Source organism: Equus caballus, chromosome 14 (genome assembly GCF_041296265.1).
Source record: "Equus caballus isolate H_3958 breed thoroughbred chromosome 14, TB-T2T, whole genome shotgun sequence".
Taxonomy (NCBI): Eukaryota; Metazoa; Chordata; class Mammalia; order Perissodactyla; family Equidae; genus Equus; species Equus caballus.
This window is the reverse complement of record NC_091697.1, coordinates 46289172-46309088: the sequence shown is the minus strand read 5'-3', so window position 1 is coordinate 46309088 and position 19917 is coordinate 46289172. Positions and strand designations below refer to the sequence as shown.

Here is a 19917-nt window from a genome sequence, read left to right as displayed (position 1 = left end):
GCTGGCCCTATTTTTTTATTTTTCTAATAACACTGGCTAGAACCTCCAGTACTATATGAATAGAAGTGTTCTTGCTCTTCTCATATAAAAGTTACCGCATATAAAATAATAGGAAATAACTGCATAAAACAAATTAATCTGCTTAATACCAGAGCTATATTACATTCATGGGTGGAAGAAGCAATGTAGTTATAATAATAGCTGAGACTCATTACTTGCTATCTTCCAGGCAGTGTTTTAAGCACTTTATATGTATTAATTCACTTAATCTTCCCAACAGCCCTAAGAGGTATGTACGATTATAGATGAGGATGCTGAGGGCTTATATAACTTGCTACAGTTATGAAGACATTAAAGGGCAGAATTAGGATTTGGAAATGAGCGGTCTGGCTCCAAGGCCAAGTTCTTTACCACTATGCCATGTGTCATGCTTTGGGCTAATTACCTACAAATATTATATCTAATTTACTCTTTGCCACATGATGCATAAAATTATTCCCAATGTACTTATGTCCTGAGTTTCAGTTTCCTTTAAGGGACTCACTCCAAATTCACATGTGATATTTAAACCCAGGTGTGTCTGAAACCTGTGAATTTTCCACTTGTATTGTCCTTAAGTGTGTTTTTAATTGATTCCATCTTTGATGAATCAATCAATGTCTTTTTTTCCCAAAACCTGAGAGTTTTTAGAAGCGATACCTAATACCAGTCATGCCTTTCCCTTGCTTTGCTAGACGGAGATGTCAGAACTGACCCGTGCTCAGGTAGCATCTGAATGAGGATTTGACACCATAGTCCTGCAGTAGGAAGCAGGTTCTCCTAGTGTCGTGGTTTTCAAGCTTTTTTGACTGCAATCCACAGGGAGAAAAATATTTTTTATCACAACCCTGTTATACTCACAGAGACACATATTATATTCACCGAAGGTTTCATTAACAATGTTTAACTTTACATATTAAGAGAATTTATTCTATGTTATTCAGTCTATCTTATTTCTTCAAAAAAAGTGCTTGTCAGAACCAGCCAAACTGATTTCACAACCCATTAATGGGCTATGAGCCACAATGTGGAAACAATGCATTGTAAAATATTTTAGGTCTCTTCCAATGGTCAGATTTCTCTCAAGATGGCCTCCAAGAGACAGCTTCAAGTGTGAGTGACTTCTTTGAACTTATTTGGTAACCATGGTAATTTCTAAAAATAGAACCTCAGGAATGCATCTCAGACCCACCTAAAAGTTGTGTTTTAACCTTGCTTTTCTCCTTCCTTTCTTTAGTTCATTTATTGATTCATTGTTTTTTCTACAACTACTTGTGGAGTCGACTTTTCAGGTAGCGTGCAGGTACTGAGGAGTCAAAGATGAGTGAAAGCGGGCATGCATCCTGATGGCTTAGTGGGAATGAAAACAGTCCATCCAAAAGCACACGGGAAAACATCTTCAAATTAGAATAAGTTCTGTGAACAAGAAGATGGGTTGTATATAACAGGGGACCTGGTTTAATATGAGTGTTAGAAATGTCTCTGTGACACGTGACACTTGGGCTGAGACTGAAAGATGAATAGAAAGTAACAAGATGTGGACAGCACTGTGAGTCCACATGGGCACGGGTCTCCCCATATCACAGGCTTCTAAGCCTGGAAGGGCATGAACTTCTAGGTGAGGAATGGAAGGAAAAGATCTTCAAGATAAGCCTGGAAAAGTAAACAGGCCCAGACCATAAAGGATCCTGTAGACCATAGAAAGAGGTGAAGGGTTTTACAAGGCTGTATAACATACGACTCACCTTTTAAAAATACAACTATGGTGTGTAGAATGGATTGGAGGGGTCCAAGATTCTACGAGAGAGCTATGAATAGCCGATTGCAATGATCTGGGTCAAACACGATGGAGGAGGGTGGAGCAGGTGATGGTCTTTTGGTACTTATCTCTGCTTTTACTGAGCATACTTTGCAATGAGTTTCGCGTGCACTGGGATCAGACTTATTACCTTTGGGGCTGTCAACTAAGAAATAAATAAGCCATGATATAGCACGTCAAAAAAAAGTTATGGAAGTGCACATATCTATGTCATAAGTGGCTAAGGTATAAGAAAGCTCTTAGTCTTTTATTTTAAAACAATCAGATTATGATATTAACTTGCATATCCACCAAACTGTTATGCCCACATATTTTAGTGGATATATTTCTGGAAAATAAAATAGTTATTTTTCTTCCCTCTGAGAGTTTAAGATCTGCAATAGAGTGCTTTAGATCTGAAGTACTGAAGGAGAAAAATGATTTTTAGCAGCCAAACCTGGCTCCATGATTAAACAAATTTATATTCATACTGGGCAAGGGAAGCCTGTTGCCCCTTATCTGGGCTGCTTCTTTCTTTGATTAATAATCCCCTGCATGGTTGAACACTGTTGTTAACTGGCCATGACTGGCACCTTTATCGGTCTGTTGTTTGAATAAAATTAACTTAACCCCAGTAAAAATGTTTGTTCATCTAGGGTGAATTTAATAAAACCATAGTCCTCAGAGTTCAATGGAGTAATGGGAGAGGAGTTCTCTGGTTTCTGACCTCCACATTCCTCCAGTGGGGAGCTCAAGGCAGTCAGTAGCTGCTCTGCATGCTGACCCAGTCTGCATAAGTTGTTTCCAGGAGCATCTAGCTATGTTTGTGGTTAGCACTCTCTTTTCCCTTCCTTTGGTACCCAGTCCTCTCCCACCTGACAGTCCCTACCCCATCTGTCAGCTATCCCAAAAGTCCTTGCTCAAATCCCGGGAGCTATCATCATTTCTGAGAGCTGCATGAGGGGTAACAGGTCCCAGGCGTGATTTCTTAGTAATTAGCACATTGTTGCTCACTGGAAGGCTGTAAAACACAACGAATGTAATTTATAGTGGTGCAGTTGGAAAGATTGTGAATCAAATAGCCCTGGTCCAGGCACCTTTCCTGGTGCGCATTAAACCTATGGCAGAGGTGACCAGCCAGTCATGGCATTGAGGTAAAGAATATCGTTTCTTGCAAGACAATACCAACGATGCATTTCTCAGATTTTGACAAAGCACTTCCTGTGTGTCTGTCTAAATTCCCCCCAAGAGCTTAATTTCTGACATCTTCTGTACGAATCAGTTTTTAGTGGTAAGCAAAATTTTATTTGTTGAACAAGTAAGCATCAGGCACTGTTAGCCTTCATTAGAATGTTACCACCTCAGAGTAATGCTTCATCGAATTTCTCTTTTTTTATTTTCAAATCCCCTCCTTTTCCTTTAGCACAATGATCATTAGGAAGAAGAAAATGTACTAAGTACAGTTCTCCCATCATTGATATTCTACACTTATTTCCTAAGCCAGGAATTTGTCACTAGGAATTGGTTTGCATCCTGCGGCATGGCTTGCAAGCACTTAATTCTTTGATTCAAATAAAACTTTAAAATGGGATCTCAGTGATATTATGTCAAAAGAGACATGTCAAAACAGTATTGATACAGAGAGCTTTATTGCAACTGGAAGTCCTGCTTGTGCTCTGAGGGAAACAAAACAAACCACAGCAGTAGGAATACATTTTTACAGGAGGCCGTTTGCAAACAGCAGAGGCCATTTCTGCTCTCCTGTGGCTCATTTCCTCTTCCAATCTCTCCACCCCACGCTCCTTCAAGTGTGAAGCCCTTGTTTGATTGTACATCCTGCTTAAAACCCTTCAGTGTCTCCCAACACCTACAGACTCATGAACCAGCTCCTGTCATGGGATCTGCCTTCTGCTCAAGCTTCCCCATCATACCTGTTGTTCCAGCAAACCCAAACTATTTCCCTTCCCTATGTCTGTGTTCTGACTGTAGTCTTTAGTCTATGACTATGTTCTTTCCCGTGTCTGTGTTTAGAACATGCTATTTTTCCCACTCAAATCTTACTTTTACACTTGGAGAACTCTTCGTCTCCACCGTTTATTAGGAGTTTGACCTTGTGCAAGTTACTTAAACTTCACTGGGCCTTCATTTCCTCATTTGTAAAATGGGCGCATAAGAGCAGCATTGTAGGGCCAAGGGGTAATCTTCATTACTTCAGAGCCTGCCCCAGAGAAGTCACTCATCAGAAATATCAGAGATGGTAACTTTATTTTGTAGTTATTATTACTGTCGCCATCCTTCAAAATTTAGCTCAGGTTTCACCTCTGCTGAGCAGCTTTCTCTTACCTCATCCCAAAGACTGAGCAAATTGCTTCCTTGTACTGTGCCTTCTTTATTGCTCTTTTTATATGTTTTTCTTATCATTAGTGTGGTACATGATTTGTCGTAATGTTGCTGGGCAATGAAGTTGTTAGCGTGGAAAAATGGGCATGAGCATGGTTCAAGGAGGCCTTGTAACTCATATTTTATGGACTTCTTGCAGCAGTGTGGTTAGCATGTGATCGTTAATGATAAGTGAATAAATGGGGCTTTCTTTATTTCCTGGGCTTTATAGCTTTGTAAGCTAACAGTTAATGAATGCTTACCATATGCAAGGCATGATATTAAATATTATACTTATATTTATTCTTTACCATGATCAAATGTGATAGATATTCTTATGATTCCCATTTTACACATGTGAAAACTGAGGGCCTAGGGTCGTAGAGCTGGTGACAGACCATGTACTCCCAAAAAGCCAGAACTCTTTGCTCGAAAACACTCTCCTCTGATCTGTAAGGGGTTATTTGCCTCTGGAACTCTTTAGTGTGTAAATGTAGTTAATGCATTTTCACTTCCAATTCTATTCCAGGTACTCCTTCCAGGATGAGGAAGACATGTTCATGGTGGTGGACCTGCTGCTGGGCGGGGACCTGCGTTACCACCTGCAGCAGAATGTCCGCTTCCAGGAAGACACCGTGAAGCTCTTCATCTGCGAGCTGGCCATGGCCCTGGACTACCTGCAGAGCCAGCACATCATTCACAGGTCAGTCAAGTCCAAGGGCACAGCCTTGGACTGAACGCACAGGAGAGAATTCACAATCAGCCTCATTCAACAAGTCCTTGTTGAACATGACATTTAATCCTCACTTAATTCTTACAACAATTCCTTGAGGTAGGTTTATTGTCCCCATTTTGCAGAATAAAAAACAAAACAAAACAAAACAAACTGGGGCCTGCCCCTTGGCATAAAATGGTTAAGTTTGGCACACTCTGCTTCAGCAGCCCAGGTTCATGGGTTCAGATCCTGGGTGTGGACCCACACCACTCATCAGCCACACTGTGGTGGTGACCCCCATAGTAAAAAAAAACAAAGGAAGATTGGCACAGATGTTCGCTCAGGGCTAATCTTCCTCAGCAGAAACGAAACAAAACACCTGAGCACATTGAGCTTAATTTGCCCATGGTCACAGTTAGTTATCAAAAACACCAGAAGCAATGAATATTGATGCTGTTTTATAACTAGCCTAGACAAAGAGGATAAAAGATGACACATAGGAACTTAATAAATATTAAATAAATCAATTGAGGTAGAGATGGAGGAAGTACATGGAGAGAAAGAAATAGAATGGGAAGGAAGAAGGTTCTTTGAGGAGCAAATTTGAAACCTAACATCCACCTGTCATCTGCCCCATACTGAGTCCCTAGAATGTGTGTGCTGCAAATAAACGTCAGCAAAATATAAATCTCCTTCACTTGGGCATTTGTGTAAATAAAGACAAAAAATGAACACAACTATTTATAAGAATTTCGAACCTAATCACCATCAAAGCAGTTACTCTTTATTGACAACTTACTATTTGCCAGGCACTGCTAAATACTTTCGTATATTATCTATTAAATTCTCGAAACTCAAGGAGGACCCTACATTTCATTACAGTATCCTGTTATATAGGTGAGGAAAATATGGCTCAAAGATTTGCCGAGGACAAACAGCTGACAAATGGCGTTGCCAGGATTTAAACCTAGATCACTCTGACCCCAAAGTCAGCTCTCTGTCTATTATACCAACTTGCATTAATTACACATATGAAATATTTGCATTAATTAATCACACATTAAATGAAAGATAAACACATGTGACTCTGCCACTCTCTCTCTAATCTTTGAAGAATTTGATGAGTTTTTAAGTACAATTAGGTCTCATTTAGTAAAAATATGGCTAGATAAAATATTTGCACACCACTGGTTGACGTTTATCTGGATTAGTACAGAGCCTGTGGATGAAGATGTAGCATCATAATTTATAGATTCTCTGTGTAGGCACCATGGACCAAACCTTTGTTTTTTCCTGGCCTTGGCCCTGTGCTCTTACATAATTATTGTTTAATTTTCTGTCTTTAGAAGGGCCTATTTGTATTGGAAATATGCTCTTCAGGCAACAGATAAATGGAAAGCAGACCAGTTAATCATGTAGGATTTCAGAAGTAAATTTACACACCTGGTGTTTTTTGAATGACTAGGAATCCTGTTGACAAGCCATCTTTCTCCCCTACTGGCTTTCTGGTCCCCTACAGATCTTTCTGAGGAGAAACTTTTCATCTTTGTCGTCCATGGTGTTCCTCTCAGAGCCTTCATGCTCCCTCATCCTCGCCAAAATTGCCAAGCCACAGTCTGCTTTGGCTGTTGACATTGTAGATCTCAGAAAGGAGACGGGTACTATGAGAAGCAAGCCTGGCCTAAGAGCTCCTTTTAAGTTTCTCCTTTGTCTACTTGAATCTGGGTTCTGTGCCTTCTTTCTCTGGGCTTCATTTTCTTCTCTATCACAAGTCAAGATACTCTGAGCATTTTTGCCTTGTACTTAGAACTGTGTTCCAAAAAGAATTCAAGAGAAAGAAACAAAACAAACAGAAAACTTGACACAAACTTACCCTCAAGAGACTTACTAAATACCAAATATTCTGTACTTCTCTCCCTCACTCTTTACTGCTCCCATCATGGTTTTGCCATTTAAATAAGAAACCAAGATTAACTTTCTGCTCCTAGCCCTTTACACACTCACAATTATTAGGTAGTGCCCATCCTCAGAAAGGCCTCTTTGTACTGAAGTGTCTCCTCACCATGGCAGGCAAACACAAGGATATTTTGAACGCTGTGTTAAAATGAGATGACATCCTCTTGGGGTCAAAAAACAATTCAAGTGTGTTTGTGTTGCCCATATACCCCATCTCACCTCCCCATGTGTTATATTTTGTTGGCAATAATAACATCTGGTACCTCTCCTGAGGAGTCGGGACATTGTTGGTGTGTAATTGCTTAATTAATGTTTGTCTGCACTACAAAATTGTAAACTCTGTGAGTTAGGGCCATGTGTGTTTTGCTTTTCATTATATGTGATGCAAAATATGTAATGCAATGTGATGCAAAAATACGAAGGAATAGGTGTTGCCTGAACTGCAAATGACTGATTGACTAGAAGCCAGGGTTTACAAATAGCAAAGACAAAATTAAAATGTAGGGCATTAAAGCCATAAATTTCAGACCTACCTGGGTTGTCATGTTGGGTGATCGTATGATTTATCATCCAAATCAGGGTACTCCAGAGAAAAAAAGGAGATGCTATTAATAATTGTGCTGGGACAACTGACAAAAGCTCATCAATGTTCTTGAAAAAATAAGGACATATATCAACGTCATTAATATAGTTACCAAATAGGCATTTTAATTGTGAGAAAGCTCTAAGAATCAGGACTCTGCCTTCAGAATACCAGATGAAGTGATGTCAATTTGTAATTGGTGTCAAATGGCTTAAAAAACATGTACACGATAAAATAAGCAGTGTCCCTTTGTATTTAAAGGATGATAATGGTGGCACTCTGAGGCTGGGGCTTCCAGGGCAGAGTTAAAAGCATGAAGAGCAACATAGAAGAAGAGATGGAGCCTTCTGAGTACTGTAATTCTCTCTTTATTTTTTTTTTTGAGGAAGATTAACCCTCAGCTAACATCTGCCACCAATCCTCCTCTTTTTGCTGAGCTAACATCCATGCCCATCTTCCTCTACTTTATATGTGGGACACCTGTCACAGCATGGCTTGACAGGCGGTGCCATGTCTGCACCTGGGATCTGAACCGGTGAACCCTGGGCCACCGAAGTGGATGTGCGAACTTAACTGCTGGGCCATCAGGCCTACCCCTGTAATTCTCTTTCTATAATATCTTTCTTCAAAAGAATCAGCACAATTCATGCTGTGTTTGATTGAATCTAAGATAACAAAACAAAACATCTTTCAGCTACTTAGAAGATTGGATTATAGGACACATCTTGAGTTCCAAGATTTTAAAGTGTGAATGAAAAAAGAAAAGAATCAACAAAGTCGGGTAGATTCCCCAGACAAGGGCGTCTGTGTAAAACTGCAGACATGAAATATGTGACTTCCTAATTTCAGATCGTAAACAACCTTTTGTCTCTGGACATGGTAGAAGCTTTAAAATTATTCATAGCGCTCAGCAAATATGTGTGGAGCAGGAGCGCCAGTGGGCTGCCATTTACTGAGGGCTTTCTGGGCACCAGGTGCTCTGCTAAGCACTTGTCCTGAATTTTTTCACTCAATCTGCCCACAGCTCCAGGAGGTTGAAGATGTTATTGTTACCGTTTTACAGCCGATGAAACTCTGGTTCAGAAAGATTAAGTAACTTGCCCAAGGTTGCATGGCTAACAAGTAGGTGAGGCTTCCCTTGAAGGACATGCAGAGCTCTTAACCACTCTCCATACTGCTGATGTTCAAGACGGTCGTAGCCCAGAGGAGGATGTGGTACAAGGTGAGGCATGGCCACTTGCCTTCAGGTACCCGCAGTCTGGCCGCACAGGTAAAGATGATACGTACGGAACCAACAGATGAGAGCCGAAAACTGGAAGCTAAATTGTGTGAGGAAGACTGAAGTACTTCAAAGAAGGAGATGGTTTGGGATAACAAAACAAAGTTTCTTGAGAGCTCAGAGGGTTTAAAAAGGGTTTTAATAACCAAAACAGAAAGGAGAGTCTCGTCCATGTAAGGGGAGCTGTATTCTGAATGAGAGTACTCATTTGTCTCCGTCTGGTAACACAGAATGGGCTCTGTTTTAAATTTTTTGTTCACATTGACTTTCCTGCTAGCAGTGTCGAGCTTAGTTATTTTTTTAAACACCCTGAGTCCTGTTTCTGCTATAAATTCCAACTGAGATATAAATAGGGTTCTGCTTTATTTGGTTTGTGGATTTTTTTAAATCCACAAACTTGACTTTTTTTGTAGTTTCCTACATATGTAGAACATTTAGCTACCTTTCCACAATATTAAAATCTTTCTTTTCTATCATTATTGTGAAAGACACAGATTGCACAATAACTATTAATTTTGAATTGTACAATTAGACAGTTTTCCTACTAGTCAAGAAATCAAACATTTTTCTATGAGTACAGCTTGAAAATCAGCTTTAGTTTCCAAATTATGGAATTTTAGTTCAATATTTCCCTTTACTTATGTTAAATCAGTGAATGAAGATTTTGAAATATGGACACAGTGATTATTTGCTTTTATTTAAAAAAATAAGGAAAATGAAACTCATTACAGTCCTTCCTATGGGTATAGAACTGTTTGATTTGTTGATTGCCACAGTTTCTCCAGTGAATAATGTGATGGAAAGTAATCACTGCAGTCCAGAGACAAATTTGTATTCACTCCCTTGTCAGATAGTAAAGAAGACTCAATTATGAATTTAAGCTAATGAGATAAATTGTATGGGACAGTCAAATAGCAAATCATCTTGGATTAAAATACCTTTGAGGGGATGTTAGATTGGTTTTTCTTAAAGAATTACCCCACTCTAATGAAGTTATAACTCACTGCTTTCTAAATTCCCATAGGAATAAGATAGAAATCTAATTAGGCAATTTGTGTAAATAATTGCAGTACAATGGAGTAAGTTGCAAAAATTTCATCTCCAATTGATTACAGATATGTTGAAATAGGAATAAAAGAGAATTTTTGATTTTCAAAAAAAGATAGGATGGTATTTTTATTCATCACCTTTGTCTTCTTTGCTATCATCGTAGGAACCAATAACTGCCACCCAGGTTCATCCCAGAGCTTCTGTAAGATACACATAGGAAATAGGTTTCCATGTCCCCTCTTGGACTGAAGTAGCTATTTTTGAGAAGTTTCTATCATTCTGCTAGAAATCAGCATCTTGATAGTGAAGGAAAAAACTTAGGAATAATGCTTCTATCATAAATATTCATTTAAAAACTGTTTGTTGAGCACCTGTTTGCCAATGTTCTCAGTGTTGACCTCCAATGGTGAAAGGACAGACCTTCCCTGTCAGCCAGAGTTGATAGTATTACAGCGTGAAAAGGAGTCAAGTAAACATGTCAACACTCATATAAGAAAGGTGTTGAAATTCTGGGCATGCACAATAAAGAAAATAAGCAGTCATGTGTGTATCCTGAGCTACACACACACCTGCACACACACACGCACACACACACATCACTCACACTCAGCTGCATCTTCACGATGGTCGTGATCATACTTCTAATTGTAGCTCTCGGGTCATAATATTCTTTACAAAACTCTCTCTCTTCCTCCTAAACTTAAGCCCTTATGGGTAGAGACTATACCTCACCTGTGTTCTAATCACCAGCGTATCATCTAATCCAGAGTTTTAGATAGATAAATCAATGACTGAACAAATGAATGAGGACAGTATACACATGTGATCCTTGGGTGAATGTAGAAGGTCAAGGTTGCTGTGGATGATGTTGTCTTCAGCAACTTTTTTACTCATTCCACACGTTCCTATTGTGTGTCCACGGTGTGTGTGGAGGTCTTTTCTGCCTTTCCTCCATGCTGTATTACTTTTTTATTCTGTGTAACAAATTACCACAAACATTGTGAATGAAAACAACACACATTCATTATCTCGTAGTTTCTTTGGGTCAGGGGTCTGGGTTCATCTTAGCTGGGTTCTCTGCAAGGCTGTAACCAAGGTGTTGTCGACAACTGGGTTCTCTTCTGGAGGCTGGACAGGGCATGGGTCCAGTTTAGTCAAGATAGTGGCAGAACTCATTTCCTTGTGGCTATTGGATCATGGCAGCTTGTTTCTTTAAATTCAATGAGCAGAACAAGACTCTAGTGTGAGTCATCTAGCAAGACAGAGTGTTTGTCATTGAGTAACATTATATAATGTAACACAATCACAAAAGTGATCCCGAATCACTTTTGCCATATATTGTTGGTTAGAAGCAAACCATACAACCAGCCAGCAGTCAAGGGCTGGGGATTATATAAGACACGAACATGAGGAGGTGGGGATTATGGGGGTCACCATAAAGTCTATCCACCATACTTCCTCTAAAGAAGTTGCACTACCCCAGACTGACACCAATTTCCTCTATGGCTTTAAACATAGCCCCGAACTTCCCTGTCAGAGAATAGGTGAGGAGGTTTGACTAAATGATCAGGAATGATTCTTTCATACCTAAGAGTCTAGGATATTTCCTCTCAGCCCTGGTAGGATACTCTTCAAAGTAGATCTCATTGTTTCTCTGCTCTCTACCACACACCCATTTCTCTCCAAGAAGCCTGCATGACCGAAATGAACTGTCTAAAGAGAGTATGACATTGAGGTGTGATAAACAGCTGTTAGCACATTTGCTAATGGAGGTCTTATTTGCAATTCAGTTGTGAACTGAAATTATTTGTTTTAGCCCAGGTCTTTAGTTTGTTATAAGCAGAGAACTTCTAGGCTGAGATTTCATTCACCTTTTTGTCTGACTCACACACACGATAGTGTTTTGGAAGTCACATTTTATTTCCCTGAGATGATAAGTCATAGGACAAAATAAGGTCTTTCTGCAGCTAATCATTTTAGTTAATGATCATTGAATGACAGATGAGCTCCTGATGAATGAACTTGCCAACACAGTGACACTCAGCTTTCTGAAGCCTGTGGGAATGAGTCATCTGGAGAGAGGTTGTTCTAATTCCTGAAGGTGTTTACTCCTTTCTGCTCACCAGCGTTTTTAACCATTTAATTTTACTACAGAGTACATATGTCATTTTCTTAATGATTTAAGAAGAGCTATCATTTATTGTGCATATACCAAGAACTATGTCCTGTGCTAATAAGCATTTTGTACACACTGCCTAATTTGATAGTCAGCAGTACTATGACTGGGTTAATTAACTTGCCCAGTATCATGCAGTTAGTACACTAAGACCAGATTCAAAAGTAGGATTATCTGATTCAAAGAACCTGCTCTTAATATGGGCTCCGTTAGTTTCACTCTTATAGATATAATAGACATCCTCAAGATCAGGTGAGCTATTTAGTGCTGTTTACCCAATAGCAACAAACATTTGCTCAGATACATATTTTTAGCTGGTAAGTGTTATGGGTTAAATTTTGTATCTCCCAAAATGATATGTTGAAGTCCTAACCCCCAGTATCTCAGAATGTGACCTTATTAGGAAATAGGGTCTTTACAGAGGTACTCAGGTAAAAATGAGTTTGTTAGGGTGGACATTAATCCAATGTGACTAGTGTCCTTATCAAAAAAGGAAATTTGGACACAGAGATAGACATCCACAGAGGGAAGATGATGGAAGAGACACACAGAGAAATACACGTAGAGATGGAGGACTGGAGTGATGTGTCTATAAGCCAAGGAAGGCCAGGGATTGCCAGCAAACCAACAGAAGCTAGGAAGAAGCAAGGAAGGATCCTGACCTCAGGTTTCAGAGGGGGCAGGGTCCTGCTAACACCTTCATTTGGAACTTCTAGCCTCCGGAACTGTGAGGCAATGTATTGGTTTTTGTAAAGCCACTCAATTTGTGGTACCTTGTTACAGGAGCCTTGGCAAATTCATACAGTAGGTTTTTATAGTTGTCTTGGCTGCTAAGGTTTCAGTCTTCACTTCCCGAGCAGGTCCTACTTAGAGCAGCTTCTGTCTTCACTCCTGATATGCTGCTTCAAGTATATTATGGGATGGGAGATCAGATATCAAAACTTGTTAGAATTGCGTGTAAAATTATGGTAACCAAGAGAATATTCAGTAAGTCAAATCCATTAGCTTTAGTATATGGTAACCTATTTTATGTTGCCCAGAGACTATCTTTGCTTACTTTTGTATTTCAGATTTGGTGTGACATTTCAGATATTTGTGGCTTTTTAATAATATTTCTCTGGTCCAATGTGTTTTGTTTTGCTTTGAAATATCTCTAAGAGAAGTTAAATCTTTTCCAGTTTATCAAAGCGGCGTGTCTAGTATGAGAAAATTAGAGGTCTAAATCTGATTACTTATACTGTGCATGTTCCACTTGATGCTGGCTTTCTTCCTTTCACTGTATTGATAATATTTTCTGTTTGTTGCAGTGGGATACTAGATTTTGGTTTGAGGCTACCGTTTGCTGTGGAATGGTTAAGGAAATGCCCTTTCTTTTGCTTTGATAAATCTTCTCTCAGTAGGTCACAAGCCCTTGCAAATGTTCTGTTTCTAACTCCCACAGCAGAAAGGCCACTTGAGCCTCAAAAACAAAACGGCAGTGCAGTAATGATGGTATTAGGTTGATAGGTTCTATTCAGCACCTGCTCCCAAGCTACCGAATAATGAATGAGCGTGAATCACACACTGTGAAAACAGGAGAATCTGCCGCCTTTGTATTATGCATCAAGCAGTTTTGAAAGGGGCTTTGAAACTGCCTCTCACACAAGGCCACGCATTTGTGAAAACCCACGTGAAAGAGGCAAAGAACTGCGTGTTTCCAGGTTAACATTTAACCAGCCTGTGCTGAACTTTTAATAATTTCTATAAGGTTAAGAGTCGTTAATATACAACCGGTGACTTGGCTCAAATTAATTCTGCTTTGCTTAACATACAGCTTAATACAAAGCTTAAGCTTGATTCTTTCAGTTTCAGTCATTTAACACACAGTATTGATCACTTATTTATGTGCCAGGCACATAGCTCTTGAGTAGTGCTTTGAAGAAAAACATGGTTTCTGTCCTCTTAGAGCTTACAGCTTAGTTGAGAAAGAGGCAATGAACAAGGAACCAAATACATAAATGACCACATTAGTTACAGACTGCCTGGTGCTTATGGGAATAACAAAGGATCTAAGAAAGAGAGTAGAGGTTTGGGGGTGAAAGCTTCTTGAGCATGGTGCTCAAAGAAGACCTAGCCAGTAGGTGGCATTTGAGCCAAGACTGGCAGGATAAGCAGCTCTAAGGTGGAAGTTAGTTATGTCCTGGAGCAGAACAGAGGCCTTTGTGGTTGGAACACGTGAGAAAAGAGGAGAGGGTTCCAGAAGCTATAAAAGATTTGAGCTGAAGCTAGATCATTTTACCATGGACAAGCAAACACTCCATCTGAACCTTATTTCTTATTTGTGCTTTAGTGAAATTACAGAGCCAGTCAAGAAAGGGTATAAATTTGGGTTTGTTATCGGTTTGGAGATAAGAGTAGAGCATTTACAGTAGGTGGTAAGAAAATAAAGAGGAAAATAGTGGAGAATAGGATTCATTAGCTATTCTAGATATTAGAGCAAGAAGAAGCCTTATAATTGGCCTCATGGTACTGCTTCTCTAAGGCCTTGAGTCAGACAGGGCTTCTGTTCTGTCATCACCCACTGGGACTGCCTTACTGGTAATTTATGGATGGCCTCCATTCTTACTGGTCAGTGCCCTGTTCTGATTAGTTAATGTTTGTGCCTTGTTAAGTATTTTGAGTATCATTCCGGGTATCAGGTAAACATGATTTGGAGTCTTGACTCTTTTCATAACAGTGGGTGACAGTGGAATGGTTACCTTAGCTCTTTATGCCTCAGTGGTCCCATCTATGAAACAGGGATAATAATTGTACCTATCTCAAAAATACTAAGAGTATTAGATGCATCATTTCACTAAATCTTCACAACAGCTCTATAAAGTAAAAACTATTGTTGTCCTAAATTTCAGATTCAGAGGCCTGAGTCTCAGAAGTATATTACCAAACACGTGTTTGGTCTCGAAAGAAAACCTGACTCGCATGGGCTTAAGCAGTAAAGGGGATTTATTATCTTAAGATACTGAAACATCCAGATGTGTGCCAGACTTGCAGCTTATCTTGACCAGCTCCTCAGTAGCATCAGCAGCTACTTGGTTTTCTTCATCCTTTCTTTCCATGTGGTCACTTCATCCTCAGCTAGTTCTTCCAAGTGGTTGCAAGAAAGCTGCCCATTGCCCAGGACTTTAAGCTAACCCCTTTAATCCAAGGAATCACATTCCTTCTGGAAGCTTTCCCCAGGATTGCAAGGAAGATTTTTCCTCAGAAGCCCACAGCCTAACTCTGCTTCCTATAAGAAGCTTAAATGACTTCTTAATGGCTTAAATTGGGTCTTCAGCTCATCCCCAAACCACTAACTGGGACTGTGGGATGGGACAACTCTTACTAGCTTAGGCCTGAGTCACAGAACCCCCCCCCTGAAGTCAAGGGTGGAGTAGGTTTTCCCAAAGCACATGGCCTGCAGAGAGAGAGAGAGGGTGTGTGTGTGTGTGTGTGTGTGTGTGTGTGTGTGTGTGGCAGAGAGATTAGATACCCAAATGAAATGATTATTAAGAGAATGAAGACTGTATGATCAGAAGGCAATAATAATGTACATTATACAAGGTTGTAACTTTCCCAGGCTCACAGAATTAATAAATTCTTAGCTGAGACTTGAGCCCGAGTCATCTGACTCCAAAGCCCACTATCTTAACATCTTGGATCTCCTGCTTCCCATATGAACCTAGTAATCCTTGGGGTTGGATAAACCATTTGTGGTTGAGACTATTACCAACATTATTCTCTGTATTTAATATACTCAAACAACCTAAAATTCATATATGTATGTGTACATACATTCATTTAATATGTCTGTATGAATGCACATACCTGCACATACACACACTCACTACATGGTGTATTGTGGTATAGCATGTACAAGGCTCATATTTAATCCATATACTGCTATGGCCATAACAGTTGTAAAAATATTGAAACACTTGTATTTCCATATTTTGGTTGATAAAGAGCTGCTGCCTGAGCTCGCCTACTACCCCAGTCCCTTTCTTGCCTCACCCTCACCCCTGTCTTCTACTCTCCCACCCACCTCCTATCTCCCTTGATCCAGCAGCCAAAGTGCTGACTCCTGGCTCAGGAGGGGTCCCTCAGGGTCTTGCTCCTGAGCCTCCACTAGCATCCATTCTAATGAGCTGATGATTGTGCTGTTCTTTTTATTAAATATTTTGGATATCACCTCTGACTGTCTGCAAGTGTATATACTTATATAGAATACTGTATATGCCCACACTACTTAAATACAATATAGTATCCTATACCCTAGGTATAGTTTACTCTTACCAGGGAGAGCTATTGCTTACTGAGTGGTTAGTGTACACCAGGCACTAAGTACTTTACAAGTATTACCATATTTAATCCTCACAGCAACCATCTGAAGTAAGCACCAATATAATCATTCCCATCTTTACAAATGAGGAAAATGAGACACAGGGAGATTTAGTAACTTGCTAGGGTCAAATATGACCTGGAATTCAATCTCAGGTCATCTGGTGCCAGCATCTCTGCTGTTTACTCTGCTGCCATACTGCCTAGCTATAGGAAATGCTGAAATATGCTTTGCCTTCTTCCTTCGTAACCGAAACTCAATTTGGCAGCAATGTGCCCACTCCCAGGTTGGGAGATGATTGGTCTAAGTCAGTCATAAAAATCCTGTTCCCTTCATCACAGCCTCTTTTAATGTGGGATAGGAGCCAGTATGCCAATGAGACCTAAGGGAGATTCTACTGTAAGGGCCTTCAGGAAAGTTTTTGCTTCCCTAGTATAAGATTATAAACTCAATTGGTGCTTCTTCCTGCCCTAAAGGCATATGTGATGTCTGGAGCTGGAGCAATCATTCTGAGACCATGAGGCAACAAGCCAAATTGCAGAGTGGAAAGATAGAATGGGGCCGGTCTTTGATAGTAGTGGGGAACCACTGCTTGGGTCCTGGACTAGCTGATTCTCCTGCAAATGGTTGATGAGAAAAGCACACCACTTGTTGATGCCCACCTGCCAGACACCACCAGGAACACATGTGTAGTCCAACAAAGTTCGATTTGTTCTAGAATGAAGACTGCATACATGGGGAACTATGCGACATCTCAGAAAGAGGATGTTTGGAAGGGCTTGAGTAGAATTTGGGTTGTCTTAGGTGACATGGGGAAGACTCAAGAAAGCAGAATTTTCCTCAGATTTGCATGGAATTGGAAAGAGGGGCAATTCTATGACTGAGAATCTTTTTTTTTTTTGAGATTAAAACTTTTATTTATTTATTTTAATTGAAATATAATTGACATATAACATTATGTTAGTTTCAGGTGTAGAACATAATGATTTGATATTTGTATACATTGCAAAACTATCACCACAATAAGTCCAGTTAACATCTGTCACCATACATAGTTACAAAAAAGACTTTTTTTGTTGTGATGAGAACTTTTAAGATCTACTCTGTTAGCAACTTTCAAATATGCAATATGGCATTATTAACTATCTATGACAGGGCATCTTTTTTTACTTAGGAGGCGGGAGGAATGGAGTGGACCAACACTGTCACTGGTAAAGTCACAGCGGGCACTCCTATCAGCCAGGTCAGGGGATGTATGGTCAGTTGTGTGGTTTGGGCAGCTCTCTTGCTCTTGTGCTCAGACATGATTACATGATCACATGGTTGCTTTTTCCCTTTTCATCATGGTCACAAGAGTGACCTTGTCTGATCTTGGTGTTCAACAAAGCCTAGCTCTTGGCCACAGAGCAGTTCCCAGCTGATAGCTGTCAGAGGCTGCTGTGTGCTTTCTCACACTCCGTGCTTAAGCCAATGGCAGTCAGTTTTCTGTCCCTTGTAGCAAGACCCGTCCCTAACCAATACACTAATTAATACCAACCCTAACAATCCCCATGCTGCAGTTTTGCTCATTTAAGCAATTTATACTAGCACATTCCTCCTCAAGCCCTCTTTGGCAGCAGCATCTGCCAAGACAACTTCTTTGCTGGCTTTGATTTCTTTGCACTGTCCTTTGCCCAGTTTCTATTTTTTTTCCTACAGGGTTGCTGTCCCTGACATCAGGTCTCCCCTGTCTGGGCCCTTCCTCTGTTTACTTTTGGACTTTATGGCCACCTACGAACCATCTGCAGTCCTATCACAGTGTGTCCTTCCCCAGCTGTACAGCCGGGGTCTGGACTTACGCAGCCCACGCTCAAATCCTGAGGCTGCCATTCAGGAGCTCCATGACTTGCAGTTGCCCAATCTCTCTAGAACTCAGTTTCATTATCTGTAAAATTGGGATAGCACTGTACTTAACCTCCAAGGGTATATGTGTGTGTGTGTGTGTTGGTGGTGGTGTTGGGATTAAGTGGAATAATACATATAAAACATTTAGCATGGTGTCTGGCACATAACCCATAATCAATGTTGGCACATTATTACAAGTTTGCACCCCTTGTAAGATAGTAAAGCAAAACATCCTAGGATGTGCACTAGTTGATTTTGTTCTGTGCCTTTTGTTTTTGTTTTGGCCAGGCCCAGTGTTATGCCAAAAATGTATAAAGAGCAATAGTTACTGTTGCTTACTGCTGTATTTTAAAATGTTGTTTCTAAAATAATATATTTGGAGTTCCTTTAGAGTAATTATTTTTAATAACTATTGCCAAATATACATCTTGTAAGACAAATGAAAGCCACTTCATCTTAGTTAACATTTTAGCATTGTGTTAGTATACATTATGTTGATTTTGCATGATTAAAATATTTTTAAAGAGCTTGGGGGAAAAAAAAAAGCAAAAATAACCCTCTCATGCCACTTTAACTGTTACCATCAATAGACCACACTGATCTTGTTTCTTTTTGGTTCCTCTTACTTCATACACTCTTTCCCTTCCTCTAAGTAGTTCATTTCTTTACTTAAAATCTCCTCAGGTTAAGAGAAGGACCCAGCAGACTTGAGTTCAGGCTGATCTCTGTGGCTGAATGATTTGGTTCAGGTCCCTAATGCTCTGTGTCCTTGCTTCCTTGGTTGAAGAATGCATAAATGTGACCTAGGTTTCTATCTGTGTGAATCTAAATTAAAGGAAATAATGGTAATGAGTGAGCATTGACTAAGGCAGGAAGCCTTATCATGTACACATTCTGCCTCCAAAGATTGCAGGATGGTTAAAAATCTCAAGTCACTGGGATTATGGTGTACAGACATACTACACAAACTGGAGTGTCTACACTGCTGGGGACCTGCAATGTCAGGATAAGTGTGATCCACCTTCCTAGAACAACAGCAAGAAATGTGGAACTTTACTTTCATTATAAAAGAAACATGGATATATTATAGAATAGGGTGCAAAATCTACATGATTTTCAAATATGCAATCAAAACTGTGAATTAAAAATTAAACTTGCTGCAGTCCAGTTTGCACCACACCCCAGACCTATGGGTATATGAGGACATTCTTCTCTCTCCTTAGAGGAAGCAATATATAAACATTTGAGATGTAAACTAAGATTGCACCTCACAATCTTCAGGTGTAATCCCAGCTCTGTCAGTCACTTGTCATGTAATCTTAGACGAGTAATTTAAACTCTCTGAGCTGCCTCTTCTTCATCTGCAAAAGTGGGTGTGGTATGTAAGTTACGGAGCCGTTGTGAGGAATCAAAGATATGTTGTCTGTCAGGTGCCTGCCACAGCATGGACAATAAGTGGTCACTATAGACATTCTCATTGCTCATGGGAAGGACAGCAGTTTGCAAAGAACTGTTGCCAATTTTTCTTAAACACTTCCCCCTGTGTCCATGGCAAGAATTGCTGGTCAATCTTGGTAACTCTCTCCTCTTGAACATGAAGGGCCTCCTTATCAACATAGGCAGACACAACCAATTAAAAAGAGTTAACCCCAAGCTTGGGAACCCAGCTGCCCTCCTACTTAAAATAACCTAGTGGGTGCT

At 40.0% G+C, this 19917-nt stretch overlaps 1 protein-coding gene across 1 annotated transcript in view; it reads left to right on the top strand.

Annotated features, from left to right (window-relative positions):
- Positions 1-19917, top strand: part of STK32A (serine/threonine kinase 32A) — a 114329-nt gene that overhangs the window by 50962 nt on the left and 43450 nt on the right. The window contains exon 5 of the mRNA XM_001501773.5: positions 4746-4919. Within this exon, the coding sequence (XP_001501823.1) occupies positions 4746-4919 (174 nt within the window). The remainder of the gene's footprint in view (positions 1-4745; positions 4920-19917) is intronic.